This window comes from Myodes glareolus, chromosome 5 (genome assembly GCF_982192425.1).
Source record: "Myodes glareolus chromosome 5, mMyoGla1.1, whole genome shotgun sequence".
Lineage (NCBI taxonomy): Eukaryota > Metazoa > Chordata > Mammalia > Rodentia > Cricetidae > Myodes > Myodes glareolus.
This window is the reverse complement of record NC_142030.1, coordinates 53,762,545-53,778,655: the sequence shown is the minus strand read 5'-3', so window position 1 is coordinate 53,778,655 and position 16,111 is coordinate 53,762,545. Positions and strand designations below refer to the sequence as shown.

The following is a 16,111-nucleotide window of genomic DNA, read 5'->3' as shown; positions in this document are numbered from 1 at the left end:
ACTGAATCATCCTTGGGTCAAGGAAGAAATAAAGAAAGAAATTAAAGTCTTTCTTGAATTTAATGAAAATAAAGAAACAACATACTCAAACCTATGGGACACAATGAAAGCAGTTCTAAGAGGAAAGTTCATAGCACTAAGTGCCCAATTAAAGAAAACGGAGAAAGCATATATTGGAGACTTAACAGCACACCTAAAAGCTCTCGAAAAAAAAGAAGCAGACTCTCCCAGGAGGAGTAGAAATAATCAAACTGAGGACTGAAATCAACAAACTAGAAACACAGAAAACAATCCAAAAAAATCAACGAAACAAAAAGTTGGTTCTTGGAGAAAATCAACAAGATTGACAAACCCCTAGCCAAATTAATCAAATGGCAGAGAGAGAACACTCAAATTAATAAGATCAGAAATGAAAAGGGGGACATAACAACAGACACAGGTGAAATTCAGAGAATCATTAGATCTTACTACGAGAGTTTATATGTCACAAAGTTGGAAAATGTACAAGAAATGGATTGGTTTTTAGATAAATACCATTTACCAAAGTTAAATCAAGAGCAAGTGAACAATCTAAATAGACCAGTTAGTCGCAAAGAATTAGAAGCTGTTATCAAAAACCTCCCCACCAAAAAAAGCCCAGGACCAGATGGTTTCAATGCAGAATTCTACCAGAACTTCCAGGAAGAGCTAATACCTATACTCCTTAATGTATTTCACAATATAGAAACAGAAGAATCATTGCCAAACTCTTTTTATGAAGCTACAGTTACCCTGATACCAAAACCACACAAAGACACAACCAAGAAAGAGAATTACAGACCAATCTCACTCATGAACATTGACGCTAAAATACTCAATAAAATACTGGCAAACCGAATCCAAAAATACATTAGAAAAATTATCCATTATGATCAAGTGGGCTTCATCCCAGAGATGCAGGGCTGGTTCAACATACACAAATCTATCAATGTAATCCATCATATAAATAAAGTAAAAGAAAAAAACCATATGATCATTTCATTGGATGCTGAAAAAGCATTTGACAAAATTCAACACCCCTTTATGTTAAAGGTGTTGGAGAGATTGGGTATACGAGGATCATACCTAAATATAATAAAAGCAATATAGAGTAAGCCGACAGCTAACATCAAATTGAACGGAGAGAAACTCAAAGCCATTCCACTAAAATCAGGAACACGACAAGGCTGTACACTCTCTCCATACCTCTTCAATATAGTGCTTGAAGTTCTAGCAATAGCAATAAGACAACGTAAGGGGATCAAGAGGATTCGAATTGGAAAGGATGAAGTTAAACTTTCGTTATTTGCAGACGATATGATAGTGTACATAAGCGACCCCAAAAACTCTACCAAAGAACTCCTACAGTTGATAAACACCTTTAGTAATGTGGCAGGATACAAGATCAACTCCAAAAAATCGGTTGCCCTTCTATACACAAAGGATGAAGAAGCAGAGAGGGAAATCAGAGAAACATGACCTTTCATGATAGCCACAAATAGCATAAAATATCTTGGGGTAACTCTAACCAAGGAAGTGAAAGACCTATTTGACAAGAATTTAAGTCCTTGAAGAAAGAAATTGAGGAGGATACCAGAAAATGGAAAGACCTCCCCTGCTCTTGGATTGGGAGAATCAACATAGTAAAAATGGCAATTCTACCAAAAGCAATCTATAGATTCAATGCAATTCCCATCAAAATGCCATCAAACTTCTTCACAGACCTTGAGAGAACAATAATCAAGTTTATATGGAAAAACAAAAAGCCCAGGATAGGCAAAACAATCTTATACAATAAAGGAACTTCTGGAGGCATTACCATCCCTGACTTCAAACTCTATTACAGAGCAACAGTATTGAAAACAGCTTGGTATTGGCATAACAACAGAGAAGTCGACCTATGGAATCGAATAGAAGTCCCGGGTATTAACCCACAAACGTATGAACACCTGATATTTGACAAGGGAGCTAAAGGCATAAAATGGAAGAAGGAAAGCATCTTTAACAAATGGTGCTGGCATAACTGGATGTCAAGCTGTAGAAGAATGAAAATAGATCCATATCTATCACCATGCACAAAACTCAGGTCCAAATGGATTAAAGACATCAACATTAATCTGACCACTTTGAACCTGATAGAAGAGAAAGTGGGAAGTAGTCTACAAGATATAGGCACAGGAGACCACTTCCTAAGCAGAACCCCAGGAGCGCAGACAATAAGAGAAACAATGAATAAATGGGACCTACTGAAACTGAGAAGCTTCTGTAAAGCAAAGGACACTGACAGTAAGACCAAAAGGCTACCTTCGAGTGGGAGAAGATCTTCACAAATACCTTATCAGACAAAGGTCTGATCTCAAAAATATACAAAGAACTCAAGAAACTAGACACTAAAACTCTAATTAACCCAATTAAAAAATGGGGTACTGAACTGAACAGAGAATTCACAACAGATGAACTCCGAATGGCCAAAAGGCACTTAAGGTCATGCTCAACCTCCTTAGCAATCAGGGAATTGCAAATCAAAACAACTTTGAGATATCATCTTACACCTGTCAGAATAGCCAAACTCAAAAACACCAATGATAGCCTATGCTGGAGAGGATGTGGAATGAGGGGAACACTCATCCATTGTTGGTGGGAATGCAAACTTGTGCAGCCACTGTGGAAATCAGTGTGGCGGTTTCTCAGGAAACTGGGAGTCAACCTCCCTCAGGACCCAGCAATTCCACTCTTGGGAATATACCCAAGAGATGTCCTATCATACTACAAAAGCATTTGTTCAACTATGTTCATAGCAGCACTATTTGAAATAGCCAGAACCTGGAAACAACCTAGGTGCCCCTCAATAGAAGAATGGTTAAAAAAGGTGTGGAACCTATATACATTAGTGTTCTACTCAGCGGTAAAAAACAATGACATCTTGAATTTTGCATGCATATGGATGGAAATAGAAAACGCTTTACTGAGTGAGGTAAGCCAGACCCAAAAAGAGGAATATGGTATGTATTCACTCATATGTGGATTCTAACCATAATTAAAGGTCTTTGAGCCTATTATTCGTGATCCTAGAGAAGCTAAATAAGAAGGTGAACCTGAAGAATATCATGTAGCTATCTGCCTGGAGATTGGAAATAGACAAGAGTCCCAGGTAATCTCGGGTGCATGGGGGGGGGTGGGAGGGTTTTTGGAAGGGGAGAGGGTTAGAGAGAAGGGAGTAGGGGAGGAATGGGGAAAGCTAGGTGGACTGGGATGGGGGTAGGGAGGAAGGATGGATATGAGATCAGGGAAGAATATATTTCAACTAAGGGAGTCATCTTAGGGTTTACAGGAGACTTGATTATAAATGGGATCACAGGTACAAGGAGATCCCCAGATTGTTCTCTGGACAGAAGAGAGGGTGCCTGAAATGGCCTAGGCCCATAACCATACTGATGAATATTTTGCTTATCACCATAGAACCTTCATCTGGCGATGGATGGAGATAGAAACAGAGACCCACATCGTAACACTGGACTTAACTCCCTAGGTCCAAAGGAGAAGCAGAAGGAAAGAGAACGTGAGCAAAGACAGCAAGATCAGAGAACCTTCATCCCACGATGGATGGCGATACAGATGGAGACCCACATTGGAGCACCGGACTGATCCCCCCAAGGTCCAAATGAGGAGCAGAAGGAGGAAGAAAATGAAAAAGGAAATAAGGACTGCGAGGGATGTGATCACCCACTGATACAAGGGGACGGATCTAATGAGAGTTTACCAAGGCCAGTGGACTGGGACTGAACGAGGACGTGATCCAACCAGATTCTCTGAATGTGGCCGGATTCTCTGAATGTGGCTGGCCAGAGTCTTTCTGAAAAGCCATTGACAATGGCACTGGGACTTGTTTCCTCTGCATATACTGGATTTTGCGGATCCAGTCCGTCTGGACACTCACCTTCCTGGACCTGGAGGGAGGCGGGAGGAACTTGAACTTTCCACTGGGCAGGAAACCCTGACTGCTCTTAGGGATGGATAGGGAGGAGGAGAGGGAGTGGGGGGAGTGGGAGGGTGGTGGGAGGAGGGGCGGAAATGGAAACTTCTATTATTTAATAAAATTACAAAAAAAAACCCTACATCAAAACAAAAAGGGCAACACATTATCACCACTGCTACCATCACCACCAACAACAAAATAACAGCAATTAACAATCATGGTCACAAAAAGATACAGGCTAACAGAATGGATATGAAAACAGGATCCATCCTTCTGCTGCAAACAAGAAACACACCTCAACAGGAAAGATAGGCATTACCTCAGAGTAAAGAGTTGGAAAAAGATTTTCAAGCAAATGGACCCAAGAAGCAATCTGGTGTAGCTATTCTAATATCTAACAAAGTAGACCCAACCAAAATTAATTAAAAGAGGTGGAAAAGGACATTTCATACTCATCAAAGGAAAAATCCACCAAGAAGATATTTCAATTCTTAACATCTATGCCCTAAATGCAAGGGCACCCACATTTGTAAAAACAACATTACCAAAGCTTAAATTACACATCAAACCTCGCACATTGTGGGACACTTCAGTACTCCATTTGTACTAATGGACAGATCATTCAGACAAAAACTAAACAGAAATAAAGGAGATAAGAGATGTTATGACTCAAATGGACCTAACAGATGCCTACAGAATATTCACCCAAACACAAAAGAATATACCTTCTCAGTACCTCATGAAACCTTCTCCAAAATTGACCATACACACAGTCACAAAGCAAATATCGACAGATACCAAAAAATTGAATAATACCCTGTACACTATCAGATCACCATGGATTAAAGCTGAATTTCAAGAACAATAGAAAAAACAGAAAGCCTATAAACTCATGGAAATCGAACAACTCTATACTAAATTACCACCAGGTCAAGGAAGTAATAAAGAAAAAACTTAAAGACTTCTTAGAATTCAATAAAAATGAGTACACAACACACCCAAACTCATGGGACACAAATAAAGCAGTGCTAAGGGTGAAAGTTCCTAGTACCAAGTGCCTTCATAAAGAAATTAGAAGAATCTCATACTAGACACCCAAAAGGACATCAGAAAGCTCTGGAACAAAAAGAAACAAATACATCCAAGAGAAGAAGGTGGGAAGTAAGGAAAATGAGGGCTGAAATAAATAAAATAGAAACAAGGAGGATACAAAGAATCAATGAAATGAAGAGTTGGTTCTTTCAGAAAATCAACAAGATAGGCAAACTCTTATTCAAACTAACCAAAAAAACAGAGAGAATAACCTAATTAACAAAATCAGAAACAAAAAGGAGGATATAACAACAGATACTAAGGAAAACCAAACAATCATTAAGTCAAATCATACTTCAAAAACCTGTACTCTGAAAAACTGGAAAATCTAAAAGAAACAGACAATTTTCTTGATAGATACCGCTTACCAAAGTTAAGCCAAGCTCAGGTAAACAATTTAAATAGACCTAATACCCCCTAAGGAAATAGAAGCAGCCATTAAGTCTTCCAAAAAAAAAAAAATCCCTGGGTCAGAGGGTTTTAGGGCAGAAATCTACTAAACCTTTATAGAAGAGCTAGTACTAACACTCTTCAAATTATTCCACAAAATGGAAATAGAACAAACATTGCCAAATTCATTTTATGAGGCTACAGTTACCCTGATACCCAAAGCACACAAAGACTTACCAAAGAAAGAAAATTACAGACCAATCTCTCTCATGAACATAGACAGAAAAATATTCAATAAAGTACTTGCAAACTAAATCCAAGAACACATCAAAAAAGATCATCTACAATGATCAAGATGGCTTCATTCCAGAGATTCAGAGTTGGTTAAACATATGAAACTCTTTCTGTGCAATTCGCCACATCAACAAACTAAAAGAAGAAAATCACATGATCATCTCATTAGATGATGAAAAATCCTTTGACAAAAGCAAATACTCCTTCATGATAAAAGTCTTGGAGAGATTAGGGATACAAGGAACATACCTAAATATGATAAAAACAATATACAACAAGCTGACACTCAATATTAAATTAAATGGAGAGAAACTTAAAGTAATTCCTCTAAGATCAGGGACAAGACAAGGCTGTCCACTCTCTCTCTACATTCGTTCAATGGAATACTTGAAAGTGTAACTAGAGCAACAAGATGACTTAAAGAGATCAAAGGAATACAAATTGGAAAGGAAGAAGTCAAAGTATCACTATTTGTGGATGATATGATAGCATACATAAATAATCCCAAAAATTCTACCAGGAACTTTTACAGCTGATAAACACCTTTAGCAAATTGGCTGTATACAAAACAAACTAAAAAAATCAGTAGCCTCTATATACAAACAATAAATGGACTGAGAAAGAAATCCGGGAAACAATACCCTTCACAATAGCCACAAATAACATAAAATATCTTGGTGTAACTCTAACTAAGCAAGTGATGACTTATGTGGAAAGAACTTCAAGTCTTCAAAGAAAGAAATTGAAGAAGATATCAGAATATGGAAAGATCATCTATGATCATGGGTCAGTAGGATTAATGTAATAAAAATAGCCATCTTTCCAAGAACAATTTATGTATTTAACATAATTCCCATCAAAATTACAACATCATTCTTTACAGAACTTTAAAGAATAATACTTAATTCATATGGAAAAACAATAAGTCCAGGATAGCTAAAAAAAAAACTCTGTAAAATAAAGAACTTCCAAAGGTATCACCATCCCTGATTTCAATCTGTACCACAGAGCAATAGTATCAAAACTATTGCATATGGCATTAGCACCAAAAGACAAGTTGAATAATGGTACTGAAACGAAGAATGAGATGCAAATTTACATACCTGTAGGTACCTGAGTTTTGATAAAGAAGCCAGAAATATACAATGGGAAAAAGAAAGCATCTTCAACAAATAGTGCTGGTCTAACTGGATATAGAAGAATGTAAATAGATCCATATTTATATCCTGCATAAAACCCAAGTTCAAGTGGATTAAAGACGTCAACATAAAAACAGATACACTAAACCTGAAGAAGAGAAAGAAGAAAAAGAGAAAGTGCCTTGAATGCATCAGCACAGTAGACAACTTCTTGTACAGAACACCAGTAGTACAAACACTAAGATCAACAATTAATAAATTGGACTTCGTGAAGTTAAAAGCTTCTATGAGGCAAAGGACACTGTCAAAAAGACAAAACAGTAGCCTAAAGAATGGAAAAAGATCTTAACCAACCCCACATTTCACAGAGGGCTGATTTCTAAAATATATAAAGAACTCAAGAAACTAGACATCAACAAAACAAAATAATCCATTAAAAAATGGGGTACAGATCTAAACAGAATTGTCAGCAGATGAATCTCAGATAGCCAATAGTCGCTTAAAGAAATATTCACTATCCTTAGCCATCAGGAAAATATAAATCAAAATGACTCTGAGATTCTATCTTACACTATTAAAAAGGCTAAGATGAAAAACACAAGGGACAACTTGCGAGGATGTGGATTAAGGGGAACTCTACTCCACTGCTGGTGGGAATGTAAATTTGTAAAGATAATTTGGAATTCAATATGGTAGTTTGTCAGAAAATTGGGAATCAGTCAATCTCAAGACCCAGATATACCACTCTTGGGGATATACCCAAAGGATGCTCTACCATACTAGAACAACATTTGCTCAGTTATGTTCACAGAAGTTTGATTCATAATATCCAGAACTTGGAAACAATTTAGATGTCCCTCAACCAAAAAATACATAAAGAAAATGTGATACATTTGCACAGTGGAGTATTACTCAGCTGTTAAAAACGAAGACATCATGAGATTTTCTGGGACATGAATAAACTAGAAAAGATCATCCTGAATAAAGTAACCCAGGCCCAGAAAGACAAACATGGGATGTACTCACTTACAGGTGGATATTAGCCATGAAATAAATAATAATCATGCTACAATCCATAAACTCAAAGAAGTTAAATAAAAAGGCAGGCTCTAGGATGGATGGACAGTGGGCATGGAAACAGAAGGATCAGGTATGGGGAGAATGCAGGGAAAGTACTGGGAAAGACAACTGGAATCAAGAGCATCTCTGGGACAAGCTAGAATCCTAGGGCAATGGAAACTCCCAGGCATCTATGACGGTGACCCCTATTAAGATTTCTAGCAATGGGAGATACAGAGCCTAAAGCAGCCATCTCCTGTAACCAGCAAGATCTCCAGTGGAGAGACCGGGACTTAAAATTTGCCCCACCTACAAGATATTATAGGGTGAAGGCGGTGCAGAAATTATGGGAGTGGCCACCCACTGGATCCATCTTGGGACCCCACACCCATGAGAGGGAGCCTACTCCTGACACTGCTTGGAGAGTCAGAACTCAGAGGCTGAGACCTAAGATAGAACCAACCATGACTGGCAAAAAAGTCAATGAAACATTTCCTAATGATTTCTGCTATACTCATAGATTGTTGCATAGCCCAATTGTCACTAGAGAGACTTCTAATGACAGAAGTTATTATCGGAAACTGATGGTAATAGATGAAGAAACCCACAGCCAAACTTTAGGCAGACGTTGGATAATCCTATGGAAGAGGGGGAGGAAGGAGTATGGGAGTCAGAGGGGCCAAGGACACCACAAGAAAACAAATCAACTAACTTAGACTCATAGGGGCTCACAGAGACTGAACTGACAACCAGGGAGCCTGCATGGGACTGACTTAGGCCTTCTGCATATATTTTACAGTTGGGTAGCTTGGCTTTCTTGTAGGGCTCCTATTGGAGGTAGCACAGGCTGTCTCTGACTCTGTTGCCTGCTTTCTGTTGCCTGCTTTCGGGTCCCTTCCCTTGTACTGGATTGCCTCATCCAGACTTAATAAGAGAGATGGTGCCTAGTCTCACTGCACCTTGATATGTCATGGCTGGTTGACAACCATGGGAGGCCTGCTCTTTTCTGAAGACTAAGTAGGAGGAATGGATGGGTGGGAGGGGAGTTGGGAGAACTGTCAGGAGAGGAGCAAGGGGAAAATGTGACCAGGCTAGGAAGCAGAGGTCCTGGGTTCAATTCCAAGAATCGACAAGACATTTAAAAGCTACCCTAACTCCAGTCCCAAGGGATTCATTCTGGCCTTAAGGGGCACTAGACATGCACATGGTGCATATTTACATATGCAGGCAAAAAGTCAAAATGTAAAAATCATTCTAAAAATGGTGCGGTCAATACTGAAGTAAGTGCAGCAGTTTCTCAAAACACTAACATTAGAACTGTCCTGTCACCCAGCTATACCACTCCCAGATATTTACCCAATGCACCTGATTTCAACATGTCACACAGATACTTGTATGTCTATATTTATTTTTCTGCACTTCTCACAATAGCTGTGGAACAGAACCAACCTAGAAGTCCATAGACAGGTGAATGGATAAAGAATATATAGTATATACATGAAACAGAATTTTAATCAACTATAAAGGTAACATTAAAACATGACCTTCATAGAAATATAAGTGGAATTGGAAGGCATTATGTTATAAATAAAATAAGCCAGACCCAGAATTACAGATGCTGCTTGTTTTCTGTCGTATGTGTACTCATTAAATTCAAGTGTAAGTGTGTGTGTGTGTGTGTGTGTGTGTGTGTGAGAGAGAGAGAGAGAGAGAGAGAGAGAGAGAGAGAGAGAGAGAGAGAGAGGGAGGGAGAGAAGACAGAGAAGAGAGGGGGGGAGAGGAAACTACAAAGGATCCATGACAAAGGAGAAAGCGATTTTAAATGGGGGGGGGGAGAGAAAAGGAATATATGTGGTCTCAAAGTGGAAGGGAGGTTATTTGATGGCCTAAGAGAACCAGTAAAGGTGAGTCAGACATGTGCGTGAGAAAGGCCAAGTGTGACATGTGTAATAAGAGAGCACAACCATATCCAGGTATAAAAATTCCACAATAAATACATTATATTGTATATCTGGATACTCAAACTTTAATTTAAAAAACTCACCAATGGATTTAGAAATTGGAATTATGAGACATGAATTTAAAAACAGTTTTGATTAATGTAACTGACAACTTTGACAATAAGATGAAAAATTCTTTCAGAATAATGGAAGCTATAAAAAAATCAAATGAAATTCTAAAATCAATACACATAACTCAAGAATAAAAAGTGTGTAGTCATTCAGCTCCAGGCAAATGCTAAGAAAAAAAAGTCCCACCTACGAGCTCCAAAGGGGACTGCTTCCAGCATTAGTCATAGCAGCTAACAATGGTAGTTCTGCGAACGTCACAGGACATGGTAGTGAGGAGTAGCCACGACACAGACAGATTCACAAACAACAAAAGTACAGGCACCGTGTGATCCCAGTTTTACTGAGTTCATAAACAGGTACAATTAATCTGACAAATCAAGGAGGGAGATGGCCACAATCATGTGAGGACAGCAGCATTTCCAGGCTATTTTTAATGCTCAAATTTTTGATTGGAATGCTCAAATTTCTTGATTACAGAAATACAGTAATACGTCCACATTGCTGTAACTATACAAAGGACACATTTAGGACTGGGAATGCTTTCTATATGCATACAAAAAGTTGACACTATGATACCCATGCTTCAATAAAATTATTGAAGTGAGGTAAGAGCAAATTACTCTTTTATAGATGTATCTTTTATTAACTGAGATAAAACATACCCAGCCATAAGGAATTCCTTCTTTCTGTTAGTGTCATGTGCCTAATGTAGCTGAATTCAAAAGTTATCTCGCTCAGTTTCTTCAGAGAACACATCTGCCATGTGGTCCTATGTGGGCAGAGAAGGAACGCACTGAAAGCCACCTGAACCACTGCAACCATTCTCCCTGTCTAGGTGTATCCCTCACCCTATGACAGCCATGAAAGCACAAACTCCCCTCAAGTTTCAGGCCAAGTTCTGGGTAGGCTCAAAGGCTTCAGCTTTTTTGTTCTCTGAAGACACCCCTTCAGCTTAAAAATGTAGAGGCACCTTTGGTCTGTTCTTTTCTTCTCCCACACTGCATCGTTGTGAATTTATTCCCTTTAAAACATTTCTGGATCATAATTTTGATGGGAGCTTAAAGAGGGATCAGAGACTAAAACATGTATTTCACTTGCTTGCTCTATTCACTTTTTCTTTACATTTATATTTATTAGCTATGATTAATTTACTATGATCTGACACAGAGTGCATATAATTTTCTGTACACATTGTAGCATTTTATTAGAAGGTTTTGCTTTTTGCAGCATCTTCAACTGTAGAGTATAAGTGATAGATACCACATAAAGGCGCACTCATCGACTTGTTATCTCTGGGAAACTTTCAGCATGCATTACTATGTTTTATTATCAAACAGGCACAATGTGAATGACCCATATCCAGGGAAACACAGGCATAAAGTCCACAGACAAAGCTCTAAATATCACCTTTGACATCTCTGGGCAGCTCTGCTTCTAGAAGAACTGATTTTTAATAAAATTACTCCAGGTGAAAATAAAAGAAAAGCATTAGTATTCTTTCAATATTTTGGGGGTGTTTATAACCATTGTAACAATACTGTGTATTCATATGTAATCACTAGACAGCTGAGTAATCTACAGAATATATTAATTAAATTAAGAATAATGCACCTATTCTAGTGTTTAGACAAACAGTGTGAGGAAGAGCAGCTTTCTTTCCATTTGTAACGCATTCAATAGGAAATTACCATTGCTGTCAAATCACACCATGAACCTCATGCAGAGTTAGAAGAGAATGAGGACACTATGAAGTCTGTCATTTGTATGTCCTTAATTTGGTAGCTTTCCCATACAATAAATCCTGCTTTGCAAAACAGAAACCAGACATGTGCTTTCACCAGCCTCCCTAGTAGCATGTAACCTGGGCTCCACAGATCAGACAACCATGACAACATGCTTTACTCAACAGAGAGAAGCATGAAGAAGAAATCTACGTCTGGGGAGGGTGGCAGGAAAGTAAATGGGGGCTGCTATAATACATTCTAGAATCTAGAGTTCACAACTGTGGTGTGACTTAGCGAGTCTGCAGAGCTGTGAGGAGAGCAACCTCGCGGTAGGAGCAAGCTCGACTTATAGCTACAGACTACAAGCCTGCTTTTCTGGATATCCTTGATATACTGTATAGTACCCAGTTTCTACAAATAAAATCCCACTACTTTTTCAGTTACCTAAAGAGAATTCTATTCTCAATTAAATCTCAGTTCCGATGGGAAGCACTATCATAAACAAAAAAACTGTTTTAAAAACAAAAGTATCTTGAAATTAAAGTAAACAAACAAACAAACAAACAGAAAAAGTGAAACTGGATCCTTAAACTATATACAAAATTTGATAGAAGACTTCAATGTAATACCATTAGAGGAGAAAGTTGGAAAAACATAAAAATACTGGTATCAGAAAGAATTTCCTAAAAAAGACTCCTGTAGTCCAGGAAGCAATAGCAAGAAAAAAGAATTAGGATTACATGAAATTAAAAAGCCTTTGCACTACAAAGCAAACAATGAGCTGAGTGAAGACAAAAAACTATAGAACGGGTCAATATTTGACAAAAAATTAGTATCTCTAATATCAAAAGAGCCACTAATCCAAATCAAAACAACTCAATTTCAATCAGCTAAGTAAGCTGATGAAACAGACGGTTTTCAAGAGGGAGTAAGAAAGGGTAATAAACGTGAAAAAATGTTCAACATCCCTAGCTATAAGGAAATTAAAACTATAGATACTCTCTCATCTCAGAAATGCTGCCAAGGTGTGGGGAAAGGGGAACCTCATATACTGATGGTGTATGCTAATACCAAATCAGTGTAGCTAATACCAAAACTATTCTCAATTTAAAAAACTTTTATGTCTATAATTTACATTTGCATTCTAAATTAATATTTAAGTTTATTTCTTATTTTGCATTTCTCTGAAAGCAGGGTCCTCAAAACTAGACAACAGGGCTTACCATCTTTGTCAGCAGTTTCTCGAGGCTTTGATTTTAAAGTGAAGATCTTCCGTAGCTTACAGTTAGCAGAGACAATAATTCCATCCAATGACTGGAAAACTGCTCCCTTGAATATCTCACTGGTGAATGTGACCAAGTCAATGCACAGATTGCACCACTAAGAACAAGGGAAGCAGACACAAGTTAGGACCTTCTAAGGCGCAGAAGCAGAGCCTCATTGCATGCCCGGAGTTGGGGCGGTTATCCGAATCCTCCCACTTGGCTCCAGTGTGTTCTTTCTGTCTGACTCAAGTTTCCTTAAAAGTGGCCTTGATTTTCCTCCACGAATCACCATAACCTGAACTATACATCAGTTAGCTGACTATCATGTCTCCATCATGAGACACCAGAGCTGCTCTGGAAAATAGCTCTCTTGTCTGTGGGTACCATGCTAGTGTGAAGTTACAGGCAGGTGCTTTATGACACTTAACACTTGAACATCAGAGACAAGTAGCTGTTATTTTTTCAAGGGGATTAATTTGATTACAATTAGATGCTTTATTTTTAAAAGGAAGGGATTAAATTAGAATCTTGGTTAAATAGTACCCAGTACTATCTACTTGCAACCAATTAACCTATTGTACAGAAATAGATCCTTCTAAAGGATTTGTAATTATGCCGGGTGTGTGTGCCAATTTTGAAGTACTCTTGCAGGTACTAATTCCAGCCTATTAAACAATTAGATCCCTTAGTACCTCATCAAATGAATTCTATGGTCTAAGGAAAGAGGAAAAAAAACAATAGTGAGAAATTAAGACATACTTAATACTGCAGGATAAAAATAGAAAAATAATTTTTGAAATCAAAACAAAAGTAGTATTAAAATTCCATTTGCTTCTTTATTAAGTATTAGGGTCTTTGATTATTTTTAGAAGCACAGTTTATAAATATGGCTTTTTCTAGGAGAGTGCTGATTTTAATATGGAGCTGAGCCCATGATGTCTCGGTAGTAGGTCAGTTAGAGACTGGAATGGTTTACCAATTGCACCAAAAAGATTATATTTTTGTAGGTGACTCAACAGTAAAGTTACATTCCTAGGCCATGAGAATACTATGGTCTCTTGGGGAGTACACAGCCTGAAGCTAGCTAAGGAGGAAGTGGGATTAGGTAGAGATGAATAATGATAATCAGCTGGATTGTGGGACTTCGGCGGGGGGGGGGGAGGTTGGGTAGGGCATCAAGCCCTCAGACCAAGTCTTAAAGGCTTAGAAGGGGACCTCAGAGTCTCTACAAGGTAAATGCTTCTGAAGTTCTGGACATAATAATGTAAAAATGCAGAGCAATGGGAAGTTAAATTTGGGTCACCCTTGATGTAGGAATATTCTGAGTTTCAGAGGATGCCTTTGGGGATAAGGTGGGACTGTGTCAGAATAAAGATCACTGAGATAGAAAATAGTCTTGTATCTGTAGTCAAACAAATATGAAGTGAGAAGGCCGGTTAGACGTTTGACTCAGGAGTCATTAGAATACAAGGAACAAATCCAAGAGATAGGTTCATCAGGTAGAACGTGATAGTCTGGGCCAGTCCAGATCATAGGGAATGGAGGTGTGGGTTTTCTTTATTCATTAGAACACCATATAAGCACCATTGTTCTATAGTTTCTTTCCCTAAAAGACTTAACATGCCCCAGTTCTAGAAAACCAAAAATGTCACTGATTCTTCCCCCACACATGAAGTACATATTAAGTTCTGGGCACTGGCCCCACTTCTGGAGATATAAATACACATGAGAGGCAGACATGTGGCTTCTATTCAACACAGTTACCACCGCAGAGAAGGTCATACATGCAAATAAAAGCACAGTACTGTCAAGGTTCTACCTGATCATCCTGTTAAGTCATAAGTCATTTAACTGATTCTCTTCTTTATATAATTTATTTATTTATTGCCAGTTTTAGATACTAACCCCCTGGCCCCATGTCAGATGAGACTTCTGGTTCACTTACACATCATGCTTTCTAAACGTCATCCATCATGCTTTCTAAACGTCATCCTCCCTGGGTTATCATCTTCTGTTTACTCTCTTTTTCCTAACATTCCATATTCTGAGATTGTATTAATAGGAATGTAATATTATGCCCAATGGAGCTAAACGGTTCTTTGTGGCAACCTTCCCTTCTACCATACACCTTTCCCCCTTTTATATTTTGAATTAATTTCTGGTTGTATAATCTGCCCTTTTTAAAATAATGACTCTTAAGTCTTCTACTTCTTGGAAAAGTTTGAAGATGCCACCCACCCACATTTGGTTTTGAATAAGAAGTTTACCATGTAGAGAACATGGGTGAACATGGTTGTCTTCTCACCTCAAGGCTCTATTCCTCTCTCCCTGCTTATCTGCACTCTGCTAGGGAATCAGCGCCCACCTCCTTCTAACAGAGTCCCATGAAAGCAGCCTATGTCCAGGGCAGGCATGGTGCTTTCATTCCCTCTCCTTGACTCGTGCTTGTTTGCAAAGTCTTCAAATAATAATATGCCTATACATGAATGTATGAAGATAGGGAAATGCACTCATGTCCACACATACTCTCTCTTTCATCTCTTAATAATTAAACAAATGTCTGATAATTGGTATATTTATACCAATGGTCTACCACTTAGAAGGTGAATCCTGAGAAAAATGTAGAAGTCTTTCAAAAATACACCTTGGCTAGAGAAAATAGAAATATATACACATAAACTGTGGTTTAGCAGATTTTCATAAAGGTTATAATTTTCATAAGCTTCAGCAAACAACTTGATATTTATATAAATATTATTATATATGTTATGAGGTTTGGAGAAAGAGGATAAACTTTACTACTAACAAGTGGATCATATGAATTATAGTTGATCTTTATAAAACAAGTTTTCATTATTCTTGGAGATATCATTCATTATTAAAGTCCTTATGATTTTTGACATTTTCTTGATCTTTAATTACTCTATTTCTATGTATAACTTTAATGAAGCAGTGAAGAATTACTGACCTCAAGTGTTTGTAATGTGAGGTTTAACACACAGGCAACAGAAAGAATGTCCCTCATCTTCACTATGTGAATGTTCAGTGTACACTTGAAGATGATATGTACTCTGTAGTCATT

At 38.0% G+C, this 16,111-nt stretch overlaps 1 protein-coding gene across 6 annotated transcripts in view; it reads right to left on the bottom strand.

Annotated features, from left to right (window-relative positions):
• Positions 1 to 16,111, bottom strand: part of Cfap20dc (CFAP20 domain containing) — a 241,972-nt gene that overhangs the window by 147,157 nt on the left and 78,704 nt on the right. For all 6 annotated transcript variants that reach the window (XM_048421402.3, XM_085687943.2, XM_085687947.2 and 3 more), the window contains one exon: positions 12,988 to 13,144. In XM_048421402.3, the coding sequence (XP_048277359.3) occupies positions 12,988 to 13,144 (157 nt within the window). The remainder of the gene's footprint in view (positions 1 to 12,987; positions 13,145 to 16,111) is intronic.